At 61.3% G+C, this 24,809-nt stretch overlaps 1 protein-coding gene across 15 annotated transcripts in view; it reads left to right on the forward strand.

Moving 5' to 3' along the window:
* The window catches only part of DCTN1 (dynactin subunit 1), a 68,903-nt gene that overhangs the window by 24,398 nt on the left and 19,696 nt on the right, over positions 1 to 24,809 (forward strand). For 3 of the 15 annotated variants that reach the window (XM_066996971.1, XM_066996964.1, XM_066996965.1), the window contains 5 exons: positions 1,107 to 1,138; positions 4,766 to 4,786; positions 18,979 to 18,999; positions 22,306 to 22,494; positions 24,133 to 24,189. In XM_066996971.1, the coding sequence (XP_066853072.1) occupies positions 1,107 to 1,138; positions 4,766 to 4,786; positions 18,979 to 18,999; positions 22,306 to 22,494; positions 24,133 to 24,189 (320 nt within the window). Of the gene's footprint in view, positions 1 to 1,106; positions 1,139 to 4,765; positions 4,787 to 14,691; positions 14,809 to 18,978; positions 19,000 to 22,305; positions 22,495 to 24,132; positions 24,190 to 24,809 lie in introns of those variants that run through there. The other 12 variants (XM_066996972.1, XM_066996973.1, XM_066996974.1 and 9 more) reach the window with 10 other exon arrangements.

Raw genomic sequence — 24,809 nt, forward strand, 5'->3', positions numbered from 1 at the left:
GTCTGCAGCAGCTGCCCTGGAGGAGCTGCTCCGTGGCGCCGGGCAGGACACGCCACCGGCTGCGTGCCAGGGAGTTGCCATAGAAATGTCGGTGCCGGCTGCCGCAGCCGCTCCGCAGTACCCGCTGCGCAGACGTCTCAGCCCGGGCTCCAGCACCTGCCTCGCTCAGGGCGGGAGGCGTGGGGCGGGCGGCCCCTCTCTCCTCCGCCGCGTGCCCCTGCCGTGCTTGCTGCTGGGCCAGCAGCAATACCGAGCTGGCAGTGCCGAGCTCTGGGTCGGAGCTGGGAGAGGAGGGGGCGAGCACCCCCTGCAGCTGTGAGCTGCTCGTGGACCCATCGGGCACCCAGCGGTGCAGCAAAGGGTGCAGCTGGTTTGGAGGACGACCTGGGATGTCGCAGGGCTTTGGCTCCAGAGAAGCGGGAAGCCCTCTCTGCTCAGCCCGAGCGCTGCCAGGGCTGCGGCTCTGGGGCTGAGGATGCCCTCGGGGAAGTGACGCGCGGCGTCCTGCACCAGGGCAGGGCAGGGCAGGGAAGCTTGGACGTGTCCCTGAGCGGACCTCCGGTGTCCGTCCTGGGTGCGTGCAGGGTCCCGGCTGCAGGCAGTCCTGGTGGACACCTCCTGCTTTGCTGTGTGGAGCAAACGCCCTCCAGGCCCGTGTCTGCTCGTGCTCCCGTGAGGTTCTCCTGTTGGAGTCCAGCTGGTTAGATGCAGCCATTTGGGTCGCTGCGTTGCCGTTCGTTTCCCGTAAGGGGATGTTCTGAAGGTGGCTCAAGGTTCTCTGCATTGCGGTAACTTAATGGAAGAGGAGCAGGGTATCGTGACCTAGTTCTAACGTGTCTGGACGTTGGGCTCTTTTCTCAGGCTGTGTCGGCAGCTCTAATAAGAGTCCCTGTTCCTACACACGTGTACGCCCTGTTACACCGCCACGTCCTGGTTTGTGCAGAGCTCCGTGGGCTCTGCCCCACTCCCACCTCTTTAAGAACATGTAAATGCCCTCTTAGCATGCCCCAGCTCTCGCTGGGCTGCAGACACTCTTGGTATGCAGGTCAGGCCCAAGGGGACTGCTGTGCCAAAGCTGATGGCTTTCTTTCTGTTTTTCTTTACAGATTCCCTGGAAGCTGCCAAAGCCAGCAAACTGGTGAGTGCTGAGCCCGTAATGCTGCAGGCTGCTGAGATACATTCACTTTGCAGCATGTGATTAGTGGGAGAGGCAGACTCACACATACCGCTCCAGTGTTTTTCCTTCCGTTAACTTTTATCGCCCCTCTAAAAGCTCCGTTTTTCAACCCTGCAGGAAAAGTGCCTGGAGATGCACACACACACACAGTGTGCCAAAAGGGCAGGTTTTCCAGCCTGTCTCTTGTTTAGTCCTTTTCAATTCTTTGCTCAATAGTAAGAGTGCCAATGATAAAGTGCATTTCTTCTGAAACCCATGGGAAACGAGGCTCTATAAGAAGCAATTTTTCAACTAACAGTGAGAAAGCAGTAAGTTACAGAGGAATACGCTCCCAGCACAGGTGTCTGTGTTACACACTTAAACCTAAGTTCAGTCAGTATTGCAACAGGCACGTCCTGCACGCTTCTTGGCTGTGTTCCTTAAAAAAAACCACACAACAAAACACACCAGAAAAGCACCCGTACACCCTGCAGGAAGTGCACTCCTCAGGATATGTGAAATAAGCATTCTCTGGCTTGTTCGTAGGGCTTACAGAGGAACTGTGTGTTTACTTCTGAGTGTCTTTGTCCAGGAATCTCGATGGCTCTTGAGGCGTTAATGGGTACGTGTTGTATCCAAACGTACGACGTGTATTCCATAAGGAACAGAAACTGGAGCAGGTTCCTATTTCACAAAGGCTTCTGGCCCCCAGACAAGCTCAGACAGTTGTTTAAGTGTGAAAGCACCAAAACGGCCACGCGTGTGTACAGGTACTGAGAAACCTGTGGTGGTGCTGGGGGGACGGTGACTTCGCTCTGTGCACGCCTCAGAACAAAGGTGGGATGTTCCCTGGGGACAGGCCGGCCCCTCCTGTGCCTAGGCAGCGGTGCCAGGGAAAGCAGCTTATCTGCAGGCAAGGGGCTTCGCCAGGCGGCCCTCTTGTGTGCTCAGCACCCGCGGCCCCGCGTTAGGGCAGCTCGTCAGCCCGCTCACGGGCGTCGTCACGGTACCAGCGATTGCCAGGAGCGGGAGGGACTTCCCCAGGGCGGCGCAGAGCCGCGCTCCGGGTCGCTGTCAGCCTGCACCGCGGTGGGACGTGGGCACGGGACCCGCGTGTGGAGGGGCTCCGGGGGCTCAGCGGCCTCGCGGGCCTGGGAGGCTGAGCCTCGCTCGTGCTGTGAGGCCAGTGGACCCCAGAGTAGAGGGTGGAGAAGAAATTCCCGCCCCCCCCCCCCCCCCCCCCCGCCTCGTATTTAAGGGGCTTGGGGGATTTTGCAGGGTTACCTTCTCTGCTGACTGAGGCTCCCCTTACCTGCTGGCGTGTGATGGCCGACTGGTCCCTTCCATTGCAGGGCCCTGCGCTGGTGGCACCTTCTCCCCCTTGTGTTCTCCGCCTGTGATGACATTTTAGTTCCCTGGTTTAATTATATGCTGCAATTAGTGCGAGGGTTGCTAGGTGAAACTGTGTGCTGTAAAGGTCAGACCAGACTATGGTTCCTCAAAATAAAGGCTGCGAGAGGGAGTTGGGGGGTGCTGGAAGAGAGGTTTTAAAATTGTTTCAGAATGTTTGTAATAAGAGACATATAGTAGTTATGAAGGGGGGAAAAATGTAGCATTTGTGACATCAGGATGCTAAAATAGTAATTGTTCTGCAATTGTTCTGCCTAAGAAGGCTGCAGAAGAGGAGATGAACTGAAAGGGGTTGCTCCCAGGTTTAGAACCCCCCGATTAAATACCTAGTGGTGCCCCCTGTTTGTTTTTTTCTACGTAAGAGAGAATTGAATTTGGTGCTGGCCACGTTGGAGGCGTTCTGGTAGGTGGAGCTCTGTGCCGTGCGGGGCTGCAGGTGCTGCTGTGCCGTGGGGCAGTCGGTCGAGCTTGTTGGTATGGAAAAACGCTGGAGTTCAAAGTAACGTCCTGCTGCCTCTGAAATACTGTCCCGGCACAGTGGGCTCCCGGCGTAACCCAAATGATGCCCCAGAGACAAGGAGCTCCCCGCAGCGCGCTGCCCCTGCCCCTCCTGCCGAGGGCTGCCTCCTGCCCCTGGGGACCCGTGGGCGCCCGAGACCCCGCGGAGGCTGCGGGAGAGCGCTGTGGTCGGGGTCCTCTCGGCCTCTTCTGCCTTACCCGGGCGTGTGCTGGCGAAATGGTGCCCACTGCCAGATTTGCTCACATCGCCTTGGCGGTGCCTTGAGCAGTGCTTTGGTGTCCGGGCCCTGGTGTTGGGTACCTAAGTGAGGCTGTGAGCAGTGTCTATAGGAAAAAGAACAAGGCTGGGGGGGGCTTTGCTGGGCTGTGAGCTGGCCACAAAGGGTGCCTGGCAGATGAGGCTGGCCCCTGCTGCAGGGCAGCCCCCACAGTGCCACGGACACAGAAGCAATAAAAAAAAAGATAAATTCTGGCACTTGTGAGAAGGTGGGGAGGCCCACCGAGTTCCAACCCAGTTCGCCTGCTCTTGTGGCATCGCTTCGGAGCTCACCTCGCCACGGCAAAGCACTGCTGCGGAGCGGGGCACAGCACGGCCCCGGGGGGCTCGGGGGCTCTGCCAGCAGGGGTCAGTGCGGGCTGGGTGCCTGCGGGGGGGCGATGCTGGGGACCCCGCTGTGCTCCCCCTGCCACCCCCGTGCCACTCTCCCGGTTTGCTCCGGCACATCCAACATCACAACCTGGTGATATCAAAAGCCCGGTGGCATCCAAAAGCCCGGTGACATCAGAACCTGGTGACATGAGAAGCCCGGCGCTGTGCGCTCGCAGCGCTGCCCGAGCAGCAGTTCCAGCCGCACTGTGCAGCCGTGGCGCTGCGGGTTTCGGACGGAGCACGCGGAGGGGGCCCCGACCTGTGGGGATGGGGCAGCCGGAGCAGCTCCCCAGCACGCTGCCGGTGAAGCACGGCCCTGGGCAGCACGCTGCGAGAGCCCTGCTGCCGGGGGAACTTGTCCGTGGGGCAGCAACCGAGGGGGGGCTTTGCCTCGCCGGGATCGAGTCGTACTTCAAAGCAAAGCGTTGCATTACTGTAAGTCGTAAGCGTGTCCCGAGGCGTAGTTGCTGGTTTTACTTCCTCTTCAGTAGCTGCAAATGTACCCCCCAAAAAATGAGAAGAAAGCAGCGGGCACGGCGTCACCTTCCCTCTGCAGGGGCTGATCCAAGGTGGGCCAGAGCAGGAGGCGAGCGGCGTCGCAGGAGCTGGGTTTGGGGCGGGCCGTCCCCAGTGTTAACTCTTCTGTGCAAGTGCTGATGGCTGCCCTTAAGTGAATTAACTTTTCTTCCTTTGTGTCCTGGCACTTAAAAAAACTTTGTGCTGGAGGGATTTGGAGGCCGGATCAGTGACAGCGAAGTGAAGCTAGTAAATCAGGGGGCTGAGAACAAGCCCTGATGTCTACTTCCCTGTTAAGCCACCTCACATTTGTTTAAATGTGCCTGAATGTATTTTCCTTCCTTTCTGACGGTACATGTTTTTGCAGCCTGGTGAATTCATTGAGAAATGTACTCTTTCATGAACAACTGGCTCTCAAATTTGTGATATTTGAGCAGAGAGCAAACCGTTCTCATCACTGCTGTCTGTATGCTGTGAGCTCTAACTTTCTAACCTTTTGTTTCCTCTTCATGCAGCGTGGAGTGAAACCTAAAAAGGTGGTGCGTTTTTTGCCAATTAGCCTGCATGTTGCAGTCTCCTGGCCGCATGAAACGCCCCCCGGTGCATCCCAGTCCATCGTCACCCATTGCTGTGCCCCCCATCGTGCACTTGCATGTTTGCTCATTGCATGCGCTCCCCTTCTCCAGCCCCCAGCTTACCCAGAGGATACGAGGTAAATGCAGTGCGAGCGATTGCTCCTGAGCTGGACCACGGCTTGGTGGGAGCAGTTTACATTACCGTATCTCTGCCCCGTCACCGCCCCAGGGGGGCCCAGAGGTTGGAAGACGAGTGTTTTGCTTGTCAGTTATGAGAATCTCACAGTTGTGAGAACTTTCTGCTAATGAGTTAACTGCAGCTGGGCGTTCGAGGCAGCACGTGGTGCCACTCGCTGTTACTTGTGGGCTGTGCCCAGCATCGCTCCCGACGTGTCTGTGCGTAGGTTTTACATCAACTGGCTTTAAATCTCGGACAGTGAAGTGAACACACACGGTGCTGCTCCCATGTGAACGACGGCTGACGCTCACCTTGGCTTTTGCTTTCTTCTGCCTTCTCTTTCCTCTAACTGGCATTTTAACATGGGGTGTGTTCCCCTGCATACGGGGGCTGCAAGTACCAGCTGCATGCCGAGTGCTTTATGCGCTGTGGGAAGCATGAGCTGTGCTCCCTGGCGCTTACCGCGTTCAGTGGAAACATTTAAAACATTACAGATTGATTTTGGTACCCTGGTGTGTTATCACAGGGCCATCGTGTGGCCCTTTCGTGGTCAATATGTAGCAGGTTTCTAAACAACACAGGGTAATGCTGCACCCCTGGGCAGTTCTGACGTGTAGCTGAGCGAGGTGAAGCGGGGAGCTGTTGTAGCGAAAGCACAAACCACGGGAGTTTGGGAGAGGTACCGCGCTGCTCCGAGATACGCTCTGGGGACTTGCAGGCAAGTCACCGCTTTGCTTAGCTGTGGTATTGCCTTCCCCTTGGGATGCGGCTTCCCGTGCTGCTTCCAGGTAAGAACACCCCGCGCCCCGTGTGCTCGTAGTACAAAGCAGAGCAAAAAGCCTTCGGTATCCCTCATTGCCAAAATGAACTACAGCTACACGGGCCCTGGCAGAGAGTGACCGTTTCCCACGGGCTGCTTGGGGAATATTTGCTTTTGCCAAGGAAATCTTGCTGAGCGAAAAGCAGCGCCGGCCGCTCAGGGCCCTGGGCCAGCACAGCGTGAGCAGCGGCGCGGGGCAGTGAAACCATACCTGCTAGTCCTCCGCGCGCGGGATGCCCGTCAGCCGTCTCTGCTGTGGATCTTTAGTTCCCAGCCGCTTCCGTTCTGGTTTTGGGGTGCAGAGGTGACCCAGACAACAGCACTGCTCCTCCTTCGGAAGGTCCCTGGATGAGGGGCAGCGCAGAGGCGTAGGGAGGAGCCGCAGAGGGGTGGCTGGGAGGGACGGCTGCCAGGTGGCCTCCCCCTCTGACCCTCTCCACGGCCTCTGTCCAAAACCTCTGCTCGTGTCCGGCGCTGAGCGGGCGTGCACGCACTCGTCCGGCTCGTCCAGTCCCGCTACCTCTTACCCTTGGTGGTTTGCACGCAGCTTGTCCTTGTATCCAGCTCTTTTCCGTGCCTCTGTTGATGGGAAGGACTCTCGTTCGGAACGCTTTGTTTCTTTATTTTCCAGCCCCCCCTTTCACTGGGTTTTCCAGGCAGTTGGGCTGACTGTGGGTTGTCGTACGCGCGCTGCCATCTGCTCAGAGCTTTGGCTGTGTGTTGCTTTTGAAAGCGGCTGTATGCTAATAGCTGTCCGGAGAGCTCTTCCTGACTAGAGTTGTGTGGAGGCGGGCTCAGACAGGTACGTCGCAGCTTTCTGCAGAGGGACAGACCCATGCCATGTTTTTTCAGATGTCACCTGAGAATTTAATTTTTCAGACAAAAGCCTTTAAAAAAGCCTTTAATAAACTTGTCAGCTCTCCACCCCCCTCCTCTGCAGCTCTTGACATTGCACAACTGTGTGAAAACTGTGGTCCAGTTGGTACGATCACAAAATAACTAATGTTATTAGCAGGTAAATCCTTATTCATGAGATTAAGGTAGCTCTTTGCATGTTAAATATAGATTTAATCGTATTAAAAGCTGCTGCTTGCTGCTTTGTTGTGCCAGATGGTCCTTATCCTCCGAGCTACTGTCCCCCTCTCTGTGTGTACCCTTTGCCTTGGTTTTGCTGCTCTTTCGGTGTCGGTCGGGGGGATTCTTGTCCCTGGGGTGCTGCGAGGGCACCGGGGAGCTCCCCCCTCGCATGGGCAGCAGCCACGCATCCCTCGCTCAAGCTGCTGGGGCTGGTCCAGGCGTCCCCTCCGCATCCTCGGCGGGGATTGCCAGCCCCAGCCCGGGCTGCTCTGCCAAAACCACTGCTGTGCTGGGCAGGAGGAGTCCCCTGGTGCCTGCTTTGGAAGCAGGAGGAGTGTTCTCAGAGCAAAATGAGTTTGGTGCTACCCGAGCTGGCGTTTCACTGAGCATGCGGTCAGGTCAGCAGTGTTGTTCCCCCTCTTGCCGAAATGCCAGGCGTCATTGCTGGGTCACCTTCCAGCGACCGGCAGCGCTGGGTCCTGCGGTGTGATGGAGCTGGGGCGCTCTTGCCCGGGGCACTGGTGTGATGAGGGCGCTTAGGGCTGCCCAGAAGGGCTGGGCAGATTCTCTCCCTGCAGATAAATCTTAAGGAATACAAAGTGCACATGAAACGTGTTTTACTAGGGGTGCGCGAGCTGCCGGTGTCTGGGAGCACAGCTGGGCGCTGCCCGCCCCGCGTGTCCTTCCCTGGGCCTCTGCTCTGCGCTTCGCTCCTGCGCACCGCGGCCGCTCTCCTGGGGAAAGCCCCTGGGGGTTCCAGCACAGCCCGGGGTCCTGCCGCTGCAGCTGCCCTGGGCTTGGCAGCAGGAATCTGGAGGCCCCTTCGGCTGCGTGGCACTAACGCAGCTGCTGACGGGGTGCCCCAAAGATGCTGCCGCGTTCCCCCTTTCATGGCTTTACGCCGTGGGCTCTGCCACGCTTGTCTGATCGTGGGGTAGGGCGGCAGTGTCTGAACACAACACGCTTCTGCCTTCTCTGCTGGCTGAGTCCTGGCCGTCGTACATCATACCTGCTCATGTGCAGTCTGCTTTCTGCGGCCCGGCCCCGTCACGGCCAGCGCCGCGGTGCCAGCTGTGCGGTGGTGGCTGAGCTGTGCCCCCGCTGGCAGCGGGACGAGCCACCCGCGCGTTCTGGGCTCAACGGGCAGCAACTCCTGGGTGAAACGCTCAAACAAGGTGTGCCCGGCACTGCTGCGTCTGGGCCCTGCAGAGCACCGGGCACGGAGGTCCCGGGTCAGGCGGAGCGGGGCGCAAGTTCTCGGCTGGTCCCAGGTGACGGCCGGGGCCGGTCCCGCGGGCAGGCTGCTGGTGGCGGCTGCTGCAGGCGTGGCTGGGAGCGAGCCCGTCTCTGGCGTGGGAGCGCGCTCGGTGCTGTGCCCCGTACGCCTCAGCCAGGTGCTGCTGCCGAGAACTATTTTCCGTCGTGCTGCCTAGCCGCAGCTCACCCATCCTGTACCAGCGTGATGCCCGCTTTTTGGATTGCTGTTGTTCCCACGCCGGTGGCACTCCTGTCCCCTTCGTCATTCCAGGTGGCGTTTGGCGTGCTGGAGCTGGATTTTAAGTGTTTCGTTTTGAGCCGAGTACAACAGATCCGCAGTGGGCTTCATCTCCTGCTCTGCTGTGTGCTTGCTCTCGTTCCGCTGCCCCCCGTCCCCCCGCCTAGCGCCGCGTCAGGCCGCGGGCCCCTGGTGTTCGCAGTCACATCTCCGCTGGGGCAGCAGATGGCCGCCGCCAGCCTGGAGAGGGCGCGGGGCGCTCCGCTTCCAGATGGCTTCTTTTTAAAGAAGAGGGGCCAGCCCAAGCCCTATTAATCCTTTAAGGGGAAGAGTAATCCGATTACCTCACAAAGCGTGCCTCACATCTGAGCTGCTGGAAACGTGTCCTACAAAAGGGTCTCGGTGGGGCTGGCGCCGGTGCCTGCGCTGCCAGCACTGCTCCTGCCCGGCGGGCTGATGGCAGCGGCAGCGCCTCCGGGGTCGTTCACGGGGGCGTGCGGTGAGGCCTGTGGGGTTGCAGGGTCGGTTATTTTGCCGTTAGCAAAGGAAGGGCCAGCGCGCAGAGCTGAGCAGCGTCTGGCGCCACAAGCTGGTCATACCACGGAAAGGAGCTGAGGTTAGCACGAGCTGGGCTGGCTCCAGAACCGAGATAAGATTCAGCAATCTTGTAATCTGTGGTGGTGCTAGCAGCTCCCTGCTAATCTGCACGGCTCTCGTATAAATAACTTCTCTTGGGTATTGCTGAATGGTTTCTAAAGGGCAGCTCTGAGGCATCTAGCGTCGTTCTTTTCAGTCGTGAAGTCGCATTTTCTTATCTCCTCCTCCTGCTTACGAGGGCAGCTGAGGAAGGTGTGGCCAGCTCCGTGCTGGATGGAGAAGAAACGTGTATAGTCTGGATATGCGTTCGGAGAGGGGTTGGTTCGTTAGAGCAGCTCCTGCCCTCCCCCACTTACTGTAATATCCTTAATTCTCTTAACGTTAAATCTGTGTAAGCTTTCATGTGACTCCGTTAGCAATATATATGGCACTTTGTTCACCAAGGGGCTTACAGCCATGAATGAAGGATGCTTTTGTCTGAGAACACTTAATGTGTGTGCGGGCCTTGTGCCTGAAGGGAAACAGTTGGTTGAGACTTCGCGATGGGGGCGAGCCTCTGTCCTCTGGTCCCCCTGGGGCACCCGGCGAGGGGCTGCCCCCGAGCAGCTGCTTCGTGCCTCCCCGTAACTTAAAAGCCATCTCTGTATAAAATCAACTCCTGATCCAAAGCAAATTTTACTGTGACACGCTCAAGTTAGTGAAACTCTGTAGTTCTCCATGACCATGTGCTATTCGTGCTTTGAGAACTGCCGTTCGGAAAGCCTGGAGCTGCTGCCTGCACCCGGTGGGAGCGCTGCTGGGCAGAGGGGCTGCTGCTGGGGGCCTGGCCCGGCTCTGCAAGGTGTCCGCGTTGTCTCCTACCTGTTACCCTCCGCAGGAGCTCCACGTGAGGGTCGTAGCCAGATAAGGGGACCTGAAGGCCCTGAGGCTTGGGTCCTGGGTGTGTCCTACCCCGGGAATGGTTTCTGTAGGCGCTGAACCGTCTGATTTGGCAGCTCGTGGAATGGTTTGGGCCGGAAGGGACCTTTAAAGATCATCAGTTCAGCCCTTTGTGGACTAATGGGCTGACTGTGCTGACCCAGAGTAAGCTCCTTTTTGGTTGGCCCTGAAGAGTCATCAAAACTGAAGAGGAGGGAGGTGGCTGGCGACAGGGCAGGCGCGCCAGCCTTGTACTGGCGGGTTGGGGACGTAACTTGGCCTCCGGGTTCTTCGTTATCGGGAAACTCGGCAGAGTGTGGACGTGGTCAGGAGGCTGATGCAGGTCCTCAAATAGTCTCTGGGGAGCAGAATCAGACCTGGCGATGAGCAGGTCCTTGCACAAGGCAGTCGCAGCAGCCCTCATCCTGCACAACAGTTTGCCAGGCGCAGGCACGGTCCCCGGCAGCGGGTCTGGCAGCTGCAAACGGGGAACGGAGCTGGGAGCGAAGACCCAAGTGCAAGCCAGGAGGGTGACTGCGGCCAGCGCAAGAGCAGAGGGCTTGAGACCAATGCACCGCACTTCAGTGCCACAAATCCGTGAGTCTGTCACTGCCTTGGATGCTCAGTAATCCATCACAGGAGAAACGGCTTGGCCCAGGAGCTGGAAAGGCAGCGCTGGGGCTGAGAGTGGCCTGCAGCTGGACCAGCACTAAAAGTGGGTGCCGAGGCACGAGGTGAAGGGGTGGCCGTCCTTCATAAGGCCCTGTCCTTACAGATCTAGCAGCTGCTGCCAGGTCACTGCTTCCCGGCACAGGCGTTCGTTTTTCTGGTGCGGGCTGCGGCCAAAGCCTCACTGCTGAGCTCAGTGTTGGAGGGACAGGCCCGGCTGGGCTCTGACCTCAGGCTGCGTCCGCAGGCGCGGGGTGCTCGGGCTGCTGCAGGCAGGCGGCGGGCGGGAGAGCCCGCGCAGCCCCTCGGGAGCGGGATGTGTGTGCGTGGAAAGCACGGCGCGACCTCAACCCTGCGGGGATGCCCGGCCAGTCCTGCAGCAGCCGTTCCCTTTGCGGGCACTCGCTGCAGGCAGCCCTTGTCCTGTGAACAGCAGAAAATCGTTAATTGCTTGAAAAGACGTAATTTTAATCCAGGCTCATGTGAAAGATATTACTACAGAAACTAGGCTAACGTGGTGCGTTAACTGTCCGGATAAATGTAAGTCTGCCCGTAGGGAGCTTTGCGGACAGGAGCCGTGCCCTGCCTGCCCGTGCAGACGGGCAGATGCCACCGGGCTGCAGCTCCCGGCCCCTCTTCCCCAGCACCTGGGGGGCCTTCGGCCCCTCGGGCACGACTGCGCTCCCCTCGACCCTGCCGGGCGCCTTTGGTCGCCTGTCATTAGGTGCAGGCAGAGACTCCTTGGCTCTTGCTGAACGTGTGCAGGTGGCTGCTGCCTGTGCCTGTGCCTGCAGAGACCGGGTGCGAAGTGCTGTGGTCTCATCCTCCTTCACGGCGGCGGCCTGGGCTCCTGAAGCTGCTTCTCTCGGTTAACGTGAAATCCGCTGTTTTGTCCCCGTGCGTCAGCTCCTGGGAGCTTGCGCTTCCTTTGGGCTCTTCCTTGGGCCGAGTGCTTAGCCATCTCTCGGCTCACGGGAACGCTGTCTCACTTGCTTTAGCAAATAGCCATGGGATTGGAGGCGTTTCCTTGGCCCGTCATGCGCAGGAGGTACTAGAGGTCAGCACTTCATAGCCGGGGTGGCTCTGTGCTGCAGGGGCCAGGCTTCCCTCAGTGTTTATCTTCTGTGGCTGTCTGAAGACTTTTTTTCCCTACTTTAGGAATTCTCAGCGGTTGAGGCAGCCGCGCGTAGTGGCCGGGGCTCCTTTTTACGAAGTCCCCTCTGCAGTGCTTGTGGAATGCAGTTATCGCGTACTTCTTGCACCCTAGCGCGTTTTGCAAAACTTGCACATTTTTGCTGTGCAGCTAAAGCTGTAGGAGGGTCGTTTGTCCCTGCTCCTGGTGGAGGGGAAGCTCGTCTGCGTGTGGGGTTGGCTCTCCCAGGACAGCCTGACGGCTGGCAGAGCAGTGGCTGGGCAGGAGAGCCGCAGCGCGGTGGGCGAGCTGGGCGGCTGTCGGACTGCCGGCTTCTGCAGCAGGAGGGGACGGGAGGCCGGCGACCTGCCTCATCCTCAGCACTGCTTGGAGACCCCCACCTGCCGAGGACGGAGCCCAGCCCCGAGCCTGTGATGCTGCCCGGTGCAGGAGCGACGCTGCCTGAGGGGGAAATGCCAAGGAGGGCGCTTCCAGACTGGCCAGATGCCCCAGAATTGTTGATGCTATTTATCTTACCAAGGAGTTGCAGCTCAACTGCCCGGGGGCTGGTGAAAGCCCACCTGTGCTTGGGGGAGATGAAGCGATGGGGAAGGAGAAGTAACTCGCATACGGACCACAGCTTGCAAGTGCTTGTCCCCGAGCTGCCAGGGTAGCTGCCCGCTCCCTCAGGACGCTCCGCAGCAGCCGAGACGGAAGGACCCTCACCCTGCCCAGCTCCTCCCAGCGCGCAGGCTGAAGTCCTGGTGTGCTCGGCAGCGAGCTAAAGGACCCAGGGCTGCTCTGGCAGAAGGACACAACAACCACGAGTGTTGCACAAGGTCCGGGCTGTGAAATGTGGGCAGCTTGGCTCCTGGGACCAGGAGTTGCAGAGGGTCTGACTTCCAGGTCCTAGGTCGGGAGCGGATGCGCTGTTGAAGACAGCAGTGATCATAGCTGCTGGACGAGGAGGCGTTTGGAGCATCACGACAAAATGCCAGGCCTTGTTTCCTGCGTTAATTACCTTTCTCACTCTTCGTGTGATAGCTTTATGGGATATCCACGCTTGCTCTGTAACTTAATCCAGTGGCGTAATCCTGCATCCTGCGGAAGAACCTCACGAGCTGCACCCACGTTCTGAGTTCTGCACCGAAGCCACGTGCTGTTCGATCAGCCACTTAAGTGATAATTAAGTCTCTGGGAGGATTTCTCTGGTTTCAGAAACAAAACCAAACCAACCAGCAAAAAAAACCAACCAACCAAAACCCAGGGCGTGGAAGGCTTTAGAGGAGCTAAAGGCCGAGACCTGCACCCCCAGCACGGAGGGGCTGGGTTTCTGCGCTGCGGTCGTTAACCAGAGCCTTGCACCTTGCGTTCTCCTTTGAGGCCTTGGACAGCGTTGCCCCGTAAGGGAGAAGAACAATAAGAGATGGAATCTGGCCTCGGGTTAGCAGTTCCCGTGCGGGGAGTCGTCCCCTTCTCGCTGCAGGTGTGCTGCAGCAGGGGCAGCCTGCGCCATCCCTCGCGTCAGCCCCAGGGGCTCTGCGGGGATCGGGGGGTGCTGGCGCACGGCTCGTCTCCAGCACTAACCTTGGTGGAATGAAATCCAGGCCGTCCCTTGTAGACTATTGATGGCAGCGTGTAACCTGAACGCGGCGCGCTAAGTGCTTTTAAGGTACCCCGAGGACTGGGCCGAGGCAGATGGAAGAGGAGGGGCAGAGCAGGGCATGATTCAGCTTCTGGCCGCGCCGTGTGCCGTGCCGCTGCAAGCCTCCTTTGTTGGGCTGCGGAGCGTCACGGAGCAGCGGTGCCCGAGCTATTTTGGGCTAATAGGTGGTAGCTGCAAGGTTGCCTTTTGTGCAACAAGGGCCCGACGTTTTTGTAGACTTTCAGTCTACAGGAATGTGTATTCCTGCAGCACAGCCGCAGCCCGCTTGCTGTGGCACTGCAGGACCCCAGAAGGGTGGGTGCTAGAAGGCGCTGCCGTAGAGTTTGGATGTGCTGCTTTACTGATAAATATTGAGGAAGCTTTCAGCAAAGGCTCCGTGAGAGTTTCCAGCGCGTCGTCAACCAGGGGCACGCGGTTTCACGGGTGAGCCCGGCAGGGCAGGAGGTCACACACGGACGGACGCTCCTGCGCGCTGGCCTCTCGCGTGGGAGCCGAGGCTGTGACGCACGGCGTGCCTTTGGGCCCCGCTGAGCTGAACGGGGCGAGCGGGGGCTGCTGGGCAGAGGGGCCGGGTGCCGCCGCCGCGTGCCCGCAGCCGGGGTCCGTCCTGCGGGAGGAAGCGGGGCTGAGGCCTGCGCTCGGTTCCGCGAACCGAGGGGGTCCCGAAGGGCCGGGTAAGGCGGCGGCACGTCTCCGTGCCTGCCCGCAGCGCTCCGCTGCGCTGACCCGGTCAGGGCCTCGGGGCCGCCCGCAGCCCCCAGCGTCCCCTCCTCGGCCTGCGGGGCGGTAACGGCCCGGTGCGGGGTGCCCGCGGCGCCGGGGGGCTCCGGGGGCCTCCTGAGGGCCCGGTGTCCGTGCGCGGGGCCGCGCTCAGCGCCCGGACCCGGCCCGCCCCGGGGGCGCGCAGAGCACCGCGGCCCGGCCGTTGTCCCGGTCACAGCTCGGGTCGGCACACGGGGCGCAAAGGCCGTGCGGGGGGTGGGACCGGGGGGCCCCGGTGCGGGCTGCCGGCGGTGGCGGCACGGGAAACAGCCGCCGGGGGCCGCACGGGGCAGGGCCGGGAGGGGCTGCGGGCTGCGGGCCGGGCCCGTCGCCGGGAGGAGCCCGGAGCAGCGGGGGCGCCCCCGCCCTGGCGGGGACCGGGCCCGGCGCGGGGGGGCCCCGCCCCCGACCGGGAGCTGCGGGCGGGGCCCGGTGGCGGCGGCGATGACGTCAGGGGGCGGGGGCGGGGCGGGGCGCGGCCATTTGCAGGCACCGCCGGGCGGGCGCCGCCGGCAGCTCCGGGCCCCTCCGCGCCGCGCCCGCTCCCTCTCTCGTCTCCTCTCTCCTCTCCTCTCCTCTCCTCTCCTCTCCCCTCCCGCTCCTCTCCTCTCCCCTCCCGCTCCGCCTGCCCGTTCCGCAATGATGAGGCAGGCCCCGGCCGCACGGAAGGTACAGCCGCTGTCGTGCCTCCCCCCGCCCTCCCCCGGTACCGCTCGGCGTCGGGTCCGGGGCCGGGGCCGGGGCCCGCTGCGGGCGGGGGGGCGCGGGGCGAGGCGGCGGCACCGGGCTCACGGCTTCACCCCCCCCCCTTCCCGGTGCCGCCGGGCAGCTGCCGCCAGCCGCGTGCCGGTGTCGGCCCGACCGGCCCCGCCGCGCCGGGAGCTCGCTCCGGGCCCCGCTGCGTGCCCGCGGGGCCGGCCCCGGCAGCGCCGGCAGCCACGGAGCGAGCGCGGCGGCAGCGGGAGGGCCGCGCCGCGCCGCACCGGCCGGGCGCTGCGCTCTCACCGCCGTACAGCCGGGGGCCGGCGCTCCCCCGGCACCCCCAGCACAGCCCGGTCCCTCCCGGTCCCTCCCGGAGCCGGCTTACCGCGAAGCTCCCGCTCCGTCCGCTTCCCGGCGCGGGGTCCCGCAGAGGCTCTGGGCGCCCCCGCGGCGGGGCTCAGCCCCGCTCAGCAGAGGCCCGGCCGGCCTCCTGGCCCCTCCGCCAGCCTTGGAAGGGCTCGGCTTGGTTTGCTCTCGGTTCTCCTCTCGCTGCTTTGCCTCGTGCGACGGCTGCGGGAGGGTTCGCGCACCAGGCGTTGCCGCTTGTTTAAACGTGCTGAAATCCCGTGCAGCATGCCCCCGGCAGCACCGCGTGCCTTGGGACCCCCGGGAAAGCAGCCGGGATGGAGCTCGCCGGTGTCACGCTGCACGGGCGGTGACGGGGGCAACGCCAACAGGTGGGCTCTGGCCCAGCGCTCCCTGGAAGAGGCTCGGCTCCTCATCGCCGGGCGATCACTGGGAAGGGAAGGGCAGTGCTTCCATGCAGCAGGAGCCGCACGCTGACCTCGGCCGCCCACTGCCAGAAGCCTCCCAGGGACAACGTGGGAAATCTCTGTGGCAGGGCCTCTGGTGCAGGGAGAGCTCTGCTCCGCTGCGCCTGAACCCTGTGAGCCATGTCCAGCAGAAGGACCTCGGTGAGGCGGTACTGGCCCTGCCCGGCGCGAGGAGATAACACAGGCGTGCTCGTCCGGAGGGCAAAGCTGCGGCACGCTCGGGATGGTGCCAGCACTTGGTTCTCTGGGCTGTGACTCTCGTGCTCCGAGTGGAACCGACTGGGCAGCACCCCGGGACCTGCCATCCGCAGCCTCACGTCGCGCATGGGTGACGCCGGCTGCTGCCGTGGGCAGTTGGAGGTAGCCGGGAGTTTCGCCGGGCTGGATGCGGGGTCTGTATACGAGCGAGTCTGCCTCGAGCCCCGGATGTGGCTCTTGCTCCTGAGCGCGGGGCTGCCCGGGGAGCGAAGGGTGTGTAATAGCATCATCGAGTGTTTATGCAGCAACATTACGCAGCAGAGTTCAGAACCACCAAATAAAATATTAATAGCCACGATGGGCCGGTGCAGAGCATCCTGGGATCCGGGAGGTCACAAAGTGTCCGCGTTAAGCGACGGCGTGGGGAGCCGGTTCTGGAGCCTGGCAGAAGCTCGAGGGCCTGAGCCCCGCTCCCGAGCAGGGCTTCCTCGATGCTCCCGCGGTGGGAAGTGCTCTGTCGGGGGCGTCGTGCTGCCTCCCTTGCTCTCGGATGCTCTTTGCTGCGTGGGGAGCGGGCAGTGAGAGCTGGAACCTACCTGATCGTAATGGCTGAGAAGGAAGAGCCAGCATCCCAGCCCGGGCACCGCTCTGCAAGCTGCTTACAAGTGCTTTGGAGACCACAGATGGTGAATTGCTGCCTGAAAGCTAACCCCAGCTGCTCCCTGAGGAGGCGTGAGGGTCTTGCCTTTATTCCAGGTGGCCTTCGCACTCAGCCCCAGGGGCTCCCCAGCGCCTTCGGCCCCCTCCAGGCAGGGAGCACTTCTGCCTTTGCAGTGCTGGTTCGGCGGAGCGGGGCGTGCTGCGGACAGGCGGGTGGCGGGGACAGGCGCCGCAGCGGGAGCCTGGCCGCCCTCCCGAGCAGCAGACCTCTCCTCTGACCTCCCGTCAGCAAGGGGCGTTCGCCCGGCGCATCGCAGATCTGACGCTTCGGCTCTTGGTAGCGGCATGGCATCGCGTGGTCTGGAGCCAAAACAACCTTCCGCGTTACGCTAGGCCGTGCTGGGAGAGGAGGCATGAGACCAGGATTGCTCTCTGTCGTTTAACGTGGCGGGCTTTTAAAGGCCATCACCAGGAGGTCTCTGCCGTTCTTCGATATCCGCTTTGCAGTGGGGAAGGTGCTCTGCTTCTGCCCGCCCCCGTGGACCTGGAGCCGCCAGGCGAGGGCTGAGCGATGCGAGCGGGATCAGCGGTCGCTTGTGTGGCGTTCCTGCTGGTGCCGTGGGGTCCTGGGGGGGCTTTCAGATCTCCGTGTGGGTTTCTAGTGTCACGCCACGTCACCTTCAGTTAGCAGGGCTTTCCACAGAAGCCCTACTCTGGAAAAGCTTGGGCTACTGCTCCAAAGTCAGCGTGGTGTTTGTCAGAGAGTCTTCAGCCTTTGCCGTTTCTGTTACGTTTTCCCAGATAGGTTTGCAAATTGGCAGATCTGGGAGATGAGCGTCTTCCCCTCTCCGCTGACGTGGGCCTGCTGTTGAGCGCAGCCTTGTAGAAAACTGGAATGGAGCAGAGCAGGGTTTAGCCTAAGCAATCCCATTGTCGATTAGCTATTTTGAAGCGGCAGTCTGTCCAGTTCTAGTCTATATACAAAAGGAAGAGTAGCTGCAAGATCTCCTGGCTGGCTTTTCCAGGCCCTCCGTGGAAGGCCAAGCTCCTGAACATCAGCGGAGTACTGGTCAGCGCGGCCGTGCTGCGGGAGGGAGCGCCGGGAGGAGCCGCGGTGCGGGGCTGCGCTGCAGCGCCCGAGCGTTTGCGAAGGGGCCGGGCGTCTCGTTCGCGTCTGCAGCCTCGGGTCCTGGCGCCTGGCTGCGCTTCTTGCTGCTCGCTGCTCGCGGCTACTTCTCGCGCTGCGTTAGGTAACGGTGAGAGATACAAGAGAGATGAGAGGTGAAGCAGCACGTGGAAAGCTTCAAACGCTCTCCGGTGCTGCTGTGCAGGCGTCGGAGCTGCTGCAGGGTGCAGGTGCCCGGTTTTGGTGGCTTCAGCGTCCCGCCGCGTGCGGGGCCGTCCGGCTCTCCCCACTGCGGGCTGGTGGCAGAGCGCTGCCGGCTGCTGCTGCGGCGGTCGCGGCGCGGCGTTCGTTAACGGGACAGTCCTGCCCGCGTGTGACTGCCCTGCGAGGCGTGCCGAGCCGCGCGGCGTGAGATCACCGTGTGGGTGACGGCTGTTCTGCTGCCGTGTTGCGTCCCAAACAGCGTGTGTTGGGGGCAGGGGGTCCTGCCTTGAAGCTTACAGGTGTGTTTGTTTCCAGAAATGAGATGAAAATATGTAGCGTTTGAGAAGAAGCTTCACGAGATGTCATGCCTACAAATCTTACGACTAAAGAGCAGCAGAGCCCGGGGGCTCTGGCATCTCTGTGGGCAGCTGGTTTGGCGATGCTCTAGGGCCTTCAGAAACAAAGGGTGGGAGGGAGGAATTTTTTTTTTCTATATTTCTTTTAATAAAAAAGTCAATCTCACAGTTTTGTGACCTCTCTAGGAAAGACGGTGTGTTGAGCAAAACCCCCTTTTCGGCAGCAGAACGCCGGCGAGCCCTGAGCAGTGCTGCAGGAACGTGGCCGCGTTTCCAGGCTGACCCCAGGCAGCCCAGGTTTTGCCTGCAAAGCCGAAGCTCTTTTCGGAAGCAAACGGAGCCTCTGCCCCCAGGGCGCCTGCTGGAGTCCTGGGGCTGGCTCCTGCGTGGATCCGTGGGTTTGGGGCTGTAGCCAGCCCTGTGGTCCCGCACCGATGTTACAGGGGGAGAAGCTGGGCTGGGGCACGGTGAATTCCGGGCGGTCTGGGCCAGAAAACCTGAGCGGGAGGCTGGGCTGCTGCCGGGCTCTGTCTCCTTGGGGGCTCTGCTTGCAGGGTTTCACCTGGAGCTGTGCTGGGAGCGTGGGTTAATGAGCACCAACACCTGATGCCACGCACACTAATTGCAGTGATGTCTTTTGTTTCCTTTACCTGTTCTCTGCTGCATCTGCTGCTGTGCTGCTGCGGTCTGTCTCTCTGCTCCTGTCTTTCCCTGTGTGAATGTTTCTCCTCCTCTGCCTTCTACTCCTGTTGCCCTCCAGACCACCGCCCGGCGGCCCAAGGTGAGAACCAGCAGCTGCGGTACGGGGGCATTGAGCACCCCCGGTTTTCGGAAATACGAACTCGTTGAGTGTTGACCCCAAAGTGCGTTTGCTGTTGTCCTTCTTTGTGCAGAACCTGAAGGAGCTCACCAGACTGTGCTCCTCTAGAGTCACTGGGGACAGCCTTCTGGGGCAAGCTGTGTATTGAGAAACTTGGTGCTCTGAGCCAGAGCTCATCTAACAGAGCGGAGCTTAAAGGCAGCGAACTAATGCCAAGCCTGGCTGGCAGAGCACGCTGCTTGGTGTCCCCGTTAATGTCGTTACTTGCTTCTCGCTGACTGTTGCTAGCTCACGCGGGAGACTTTCCAGCATCTTGAGTTTATCAGCGGGAGGAGGGAGGTAAGAGCTAGCTTCTGGGACTGCACTGATTCCAGCACAGAGAATCACTCACGTTTCGAGGTCTGCCCCAGCAAGTAGGACCTGCAAAGGAGCACAGCACATGATTAGATGAGAACAAACAAGGGAGGTAAAACCTCAAAGAGCTCTTCGATAGCCAAGTTATGGTTTGTAAACGATAAGCAATTTTATCTCTTCTGTGTAGGGTACTCTGCAGGGAGGGCTTCATTTTCACTGACATGTACAAGGAGCACAAAGCAGGGCAGCAGCTGATCCACTGCATCCCAGCGCAGCCAGGATCCCAGCTGCCAGGTGTCTGGCTGTCCCTTGAAAAAAATGCCCATTAACGGGCATTTGGGCACTGTAGGACCAGAGCCCCACCTGAGGTAGGACCTCAAGGGTAAAAAAAAAAAAGTGACAGCAGTATATGAGCAGTCTGCAAGGTTAAAACCTGTAGGTTAAAATTTCCTCTAAAGCGTCTAAAAGTGTAAAGCCCCACGTGCCTGAGACAGGGCAGGGGTTTTGCTGCGGGCCTGTGCGACACATTTACAGTGAGGCAGAGAAGTGAGCTCAAGGTAAGCAGCTTTGGTGTGCTGCTGTGGATTTCAGGCCAGCTTGCAGTCCCACCTGGGAGCTTGCCCCTTACCAGGCAAGTCCAGGAGAGCTCTCTGCTGATCCCGTGCCACTGCCCCCCTCCAGTGATGTGCTGCCTGTGCTGGGGAGGAGCAGGGAGCGGATGTCCTGCGTGACCTTCTCCCACTCCTGTGATCCTACACCCACACCGGGCAGGAAGGTAGATGAAGCCATCCGTGCATGTTGAGATCAGAGCTGCTGCCCGTGCTGACCAGCGGGCACCCCACAGCACCGAGGGCCCCTCTCGAGCATCGCACCCTGTTCTGGTCGGGCTCACAGCCGATGGGGTCAGCAGGCAGGTCTCGTCCTGGGCCACTGGTTTCAGTGGGAACCACTGGTGAGGGTTGTGCAGTAACTGTGCTCGGGGCTCTGGGGGTGCCAGGACACGCTGCCCTGCCGTCCTCCTGGCAGCAAGCGCATCCCCGGGACCTTGCCGGGCCCCAGCCGCCAGGCTGTCAGCGGGCTCTGCGCCGCTAAGCCGCACCGGGTGTGTCCCCGGGCGATGCTTCTCCCTGCCCGCAGAAGCTTAAAGCTCGCTCTGTGAAGTGTTTGTAATCCCCAGAGCAGCAGGAACGAGAACTTCCTTGTTCTGAGTGTCACGTTTCTTGGAGATCCCAGGAGTGGCTTGGCACCACGGGGTCTGCTCCCGGGGGCCGTGCTCAGGAGGGAAGGCTGAGCCCGCCTGTCCGTGGGGCGTTTGTCAACCGTGGCTGGGTCAGGCTTGGCCAAAATGAGCAAAGAGTCTGCAGAAGACCCGGCTGCAGCAGGGCGGGTGATTGCCCTGTTCCTAGTGCTGCTTTAGCAGGTGGGAGCGGTGCTGCCCGGGCCGTGCCTGTCTCAGTGCTCATCCCTTGCCAGCCTGGGTGAGCTGTGTGCCTTGTGACACTGCAGTGCACCAAAAAGCCAAGACTGAGGAGTAAAACACTCAGGAAATTAATTTACATGGTGTTAGGTGCCATGGAGACGAGTGCTTCAGCCGTGCAGCCCATGAGGGGCCGATCGGGTGAACCCCGATCCTGGGTTATGCAGCCAGCCTCGCTGCCGGCTTTCCAGCCTGCGGTTAGCAGCCCCGTAAGCGCTGGTGAAGTGGCTCTGCCGCTCTGCTTCTTCAGGTTCCACTGGGCTCTGGTGAACCCTTGGTACTCTTCATTTTGTCCGCCTGTTGCCCTAGGATCCGTTGCTTTGTGCCCACAGCCCAGTTGCAAGCAGAGGACGCAGGTTTAGGAGCCTGCTGCAGTGTCCCCATGGTGCTGCCGGCGGCATCCCCGTGCCCGAGCTGGGCGCAGCGCGAGCCCCTTCCCACGGCAGCCCCGTGTCCGCGGCCCTCTGCACAGGGCGCAGAGGGGCGAGAGCTGCCCGGCCCCCGGCTCTGTGCGCTTTTGGGTTTTGCTGTCTCATCCTCCGCAGCTGGAACCCCAAAAGCCCCGGGCACGTGTCCCGTCTGCAGACAGTGCTGAGGGCCCCCCTCAGTCCCTTCGCTGACCCTGTCTGCACGCTCACCCGATGGGCGAAGGCAGTGCCTGCGGCTGGGCTTAGCGAGAGGAACACGGCGCTCAGTCTGACTGCAGCAGCAGGGCAGATGTGGTAGCGCAAGGCAATAGTTTGTAAGGCAACCGCTTATTGTCCCTGTTACTACAGGAGGGAGGAGAGGGACTGCTGCGTCCGACCTGTAGCAGGGCTCGTGTGCACAGACAAAAATCTGTGGTTTTGTTTGTTTTTTAGCTATGGTAGTGGTGTAATAAACTTTTACCTTCCCTTCAGCAACTGATTATCTACGAATTTTGCTCAAGTCAGACTCTGTAGCATAAAACCCACAGAATTTATTGCTGGGAAATCTCCAGAGTGCTGTTCATCCTCAGCACAGTGCAGGTCTCGGTAAAACCAGGTCATGGATGTGCTCAGCGTAGCCAGAGGCGCTTTGCCGTCACCGTCCCCCTGTCACCGTGCCCTGCTGAGCCCCTTCTGCCATCTGGGCGAGCTGTGCCCGACCTCAGCCCTCTCCCAGGGCATCCCCCCTGCCTGCGTGGGACTGCGCTGCCCGAACTCCCGCTCCGTTCCTATTGCAGCCAGTAAGTGCCCAAGGAGTGTGAGAGCCCAAAGCACCTCTGAAGTTTTATTCTGGGTTCCCTCTGTGCTGGAAATGTGGGTCTCAAGGACGGTGGTGGCAATGGACCAACACCGTGGTGAAAGGAAGGCAGGACTGAAGCGAGGTGTGAGGGGGGCAGACTGGCCGTGGAAGCCCCCTCTCCCCCGAGACACGCTCCGCTGATGCTCTCCTCTGCCTGCGTTGTTTTGCAGCCCACCCGGACCGCCAGTTCCGCAGCATCCAGCGGCACGGCCGGGCCCTCGGGCTCGGCCTCTGCCTCTGGCGGGGAGATGAGCAGCAGCGAGCCCAGCACGCCCGCTCAGACGCCGCTGGTGGCCCCTGTCATCCCGTCTCCTTCGCTCACCTCGCCGGTGGCACCGATGGTTCCCTCGCCCACCAAGGTAAGGCGCGGCGCCGGCTGCGGTCGGTGTGGGGGAGAGGAGCGGAGAAAACACCCCCGGCACTCGTAGGAGGGAAATGGGCCGGCGGTGGTCCCTGTGCAGGGCTCGTGTGCCCGCCCCGTGGGGGCCTGCCAGGCTTCATCCCGCAGGCAGCCGGGGCTGTGGGGGCAGCGGGCCCAGCGTGGCGGGGGCCGGATGCAGAGGCTGATGGCCCAGACCCGGGAAGGCGCTGGAGAAACAAAGGGTGCCGTGGCCTCGCTCGGCTCCTGGTGCGTTCTCCCTCCCGGGTCCCCGTGGGACACACGTGGTGTCAGACCACCCCCAGGGAACGCGCCGAGGGGCTGAGGCTGCGACTCGGCGGTGCGGGGGGTGCCCCTGATGTGTCCGGCACAGGGCTGGGACGCGGCCCCTGTCCTCCCACCGGCATCAGCAACCCGCAGCGGGCAGGCCGGCAGGAGGGGCGCCCTGGGTCACTGCTGCCTTCAGGTGCGCAGACCCCTAGGGAGGACCCGTCTTTCTCTAGCTTGGGTCTTTCTAATAATTATATCTGCGTAGTCATTCCATTTTTGATCTTTAAAATAGTTTTTCATTACTTCCGTCCTGCTTTGTATTAATTAGTTAAAATGAGAGCTCGTGAAAGATTTAGGGCACAAGGGTGAGGAATTAATAGCGTGAGAGGACAGAGAGCCTGCTCTGAGGTTGTGTGTCAAGGAAACGGCTGGAAGAGTCACCAGCGGGTGGGAAGGAAGGAAGGAAGGAAGGATATTGCCGTTCCCCCGAGCCCTGCCTGGCCCGGAGGGTTGTGGTACCAGGTTTATGGAAAGTCTGCAAAAACTATTTGCGTGGTAGCGCTGGTGACAGCAGCACGTCCAGGGTTGAGAAAGCAGCAGAGCAGTCTGGTCTTCCCGCGCTGTTTGACGTGTGGGATTTTTTCAAAGCCCATTCCTTAATGTCACCCAGCTTTGTGACTCTTCAGCTTCAGCCACGGGGCTGCTTTCAGCCGGGGCTCCTGCCAGGAGAGGAGGGCCGCGTCCCCTTCTGCTGCCCTTGCTCACAGCCAGGTACCGCGTGCTGGTGTCAGCATTTAGCTGGCGGTGGGAGCTGACCTGGCAAATACAGGATGAGGTTTCCCTGCCGTGGGATCGAGTGGGCAGCGGTGGGGAGCCTGGGACCGTCCCCGGTGGTGGCAGTGCAGGCGGTGCCGATTGCAGGCTGCAGCCGCAGGCAGGGGGAGTGGGACTGAGACCCAGGGGCCGGGTGGGGACCGGGAGCTTTACCCAGCACTGTGCGACTTCACCTACAAAACGTAAGGACGGCGGGCCCTCAGGTGGGATCGGGGTGTTCTTTAAAGGATGCAGACGCCGAGCTTTCCTCACAGGCGCGTGGTGGCAGGGCGTGAGGTAAGCAGCAGCGGAGGAAACCCCGGCGGGCGCCGGGGAAGGGTTCTCAGGGTGAGGGTGGTCGGATGCTGGGAGGGGTCTGGGGAGGCCGCGGGGCCTCGTCCGCGGGGACAGCCAGCCCTGGCCGGACAGCCCCGAGCAGCCTGGCCTCCGCGGCGTGGCCGCGGGCCTGACCGCAGAGCCCCGCGCGTCTCCTCCAGGACAGGCCGGGCTAACTGAGGCCTTTCTCCGTCCCCAGAGCGCCTCGGCAGCCTCCCGGGTGGGCCCCGAAGGCCGGGTGGGCCCCGAAGGCCAGGTGACCGCCGCCCCGCGGCTCTGGTTTGAGGAGTGTGCATGTGGAGCTGTGTCGGCTCAGTAACGGGCGGCTGAGCTTTGCCTGGACCTAACTCGCTCTTCAGCAAAACCTCGCGCGTGGCTGAATGCCCTTATGGCTTTGTGCTGCTCCAGCGATGTTTTCCCTCCCCGCAGGCAGCTCCCAGTGACAGCCCAGCCGTCTGCGCTGGAAACTCGGCGCTGACCTCGCCGCTTTTTAGGGCGGTCACTGGGCCTTCCCCAGAGAACAGGAGGCTTGTCCAGGGAGGTGCCGTAGCCGGGTGGGATGCGGCCCCTGAGGGGGCAGCATTTGTGGCTTGTTGGAGACCTCGGGGCTGGGGCCCTTCCCCACGCACCAGCTTTAGTTTCAGCCACTTTGGTCACAAAACAACGCTGCGGGCTCCGGCGGTGTCCCTGTGCAGCCCTTCCCGGCCCAGCGCCGACCAGGATCAGGCAGCACCGCCTCAGGCCCTGTCTCACTCGAGGCGTAGGCGGTTTTCTGACAGCCCAAATCCGCTGGGAGCAGGAGCGGATTCAGGCTGGGAGCTGCGGGATCCCTGGGGGACCCTGGCTGCTGTGTGAGCTGCGCTGGGGCTCGCAGCA

This window comes from Anser cygnoides, chromosome 4, assembly GCF_040182565.1.
Source record: "Anser cygnoides isolate HZ-2024a breed goose chromosome 4, Taihu_goose_T2T_genome, whole genome shotgun sequence".
Classification (NCBI taxonomy): Eukaryota; Metazoa; Chordata; class Aves; order Anseriformes; family Anatidae; genus Anser; species Anser cygnoides.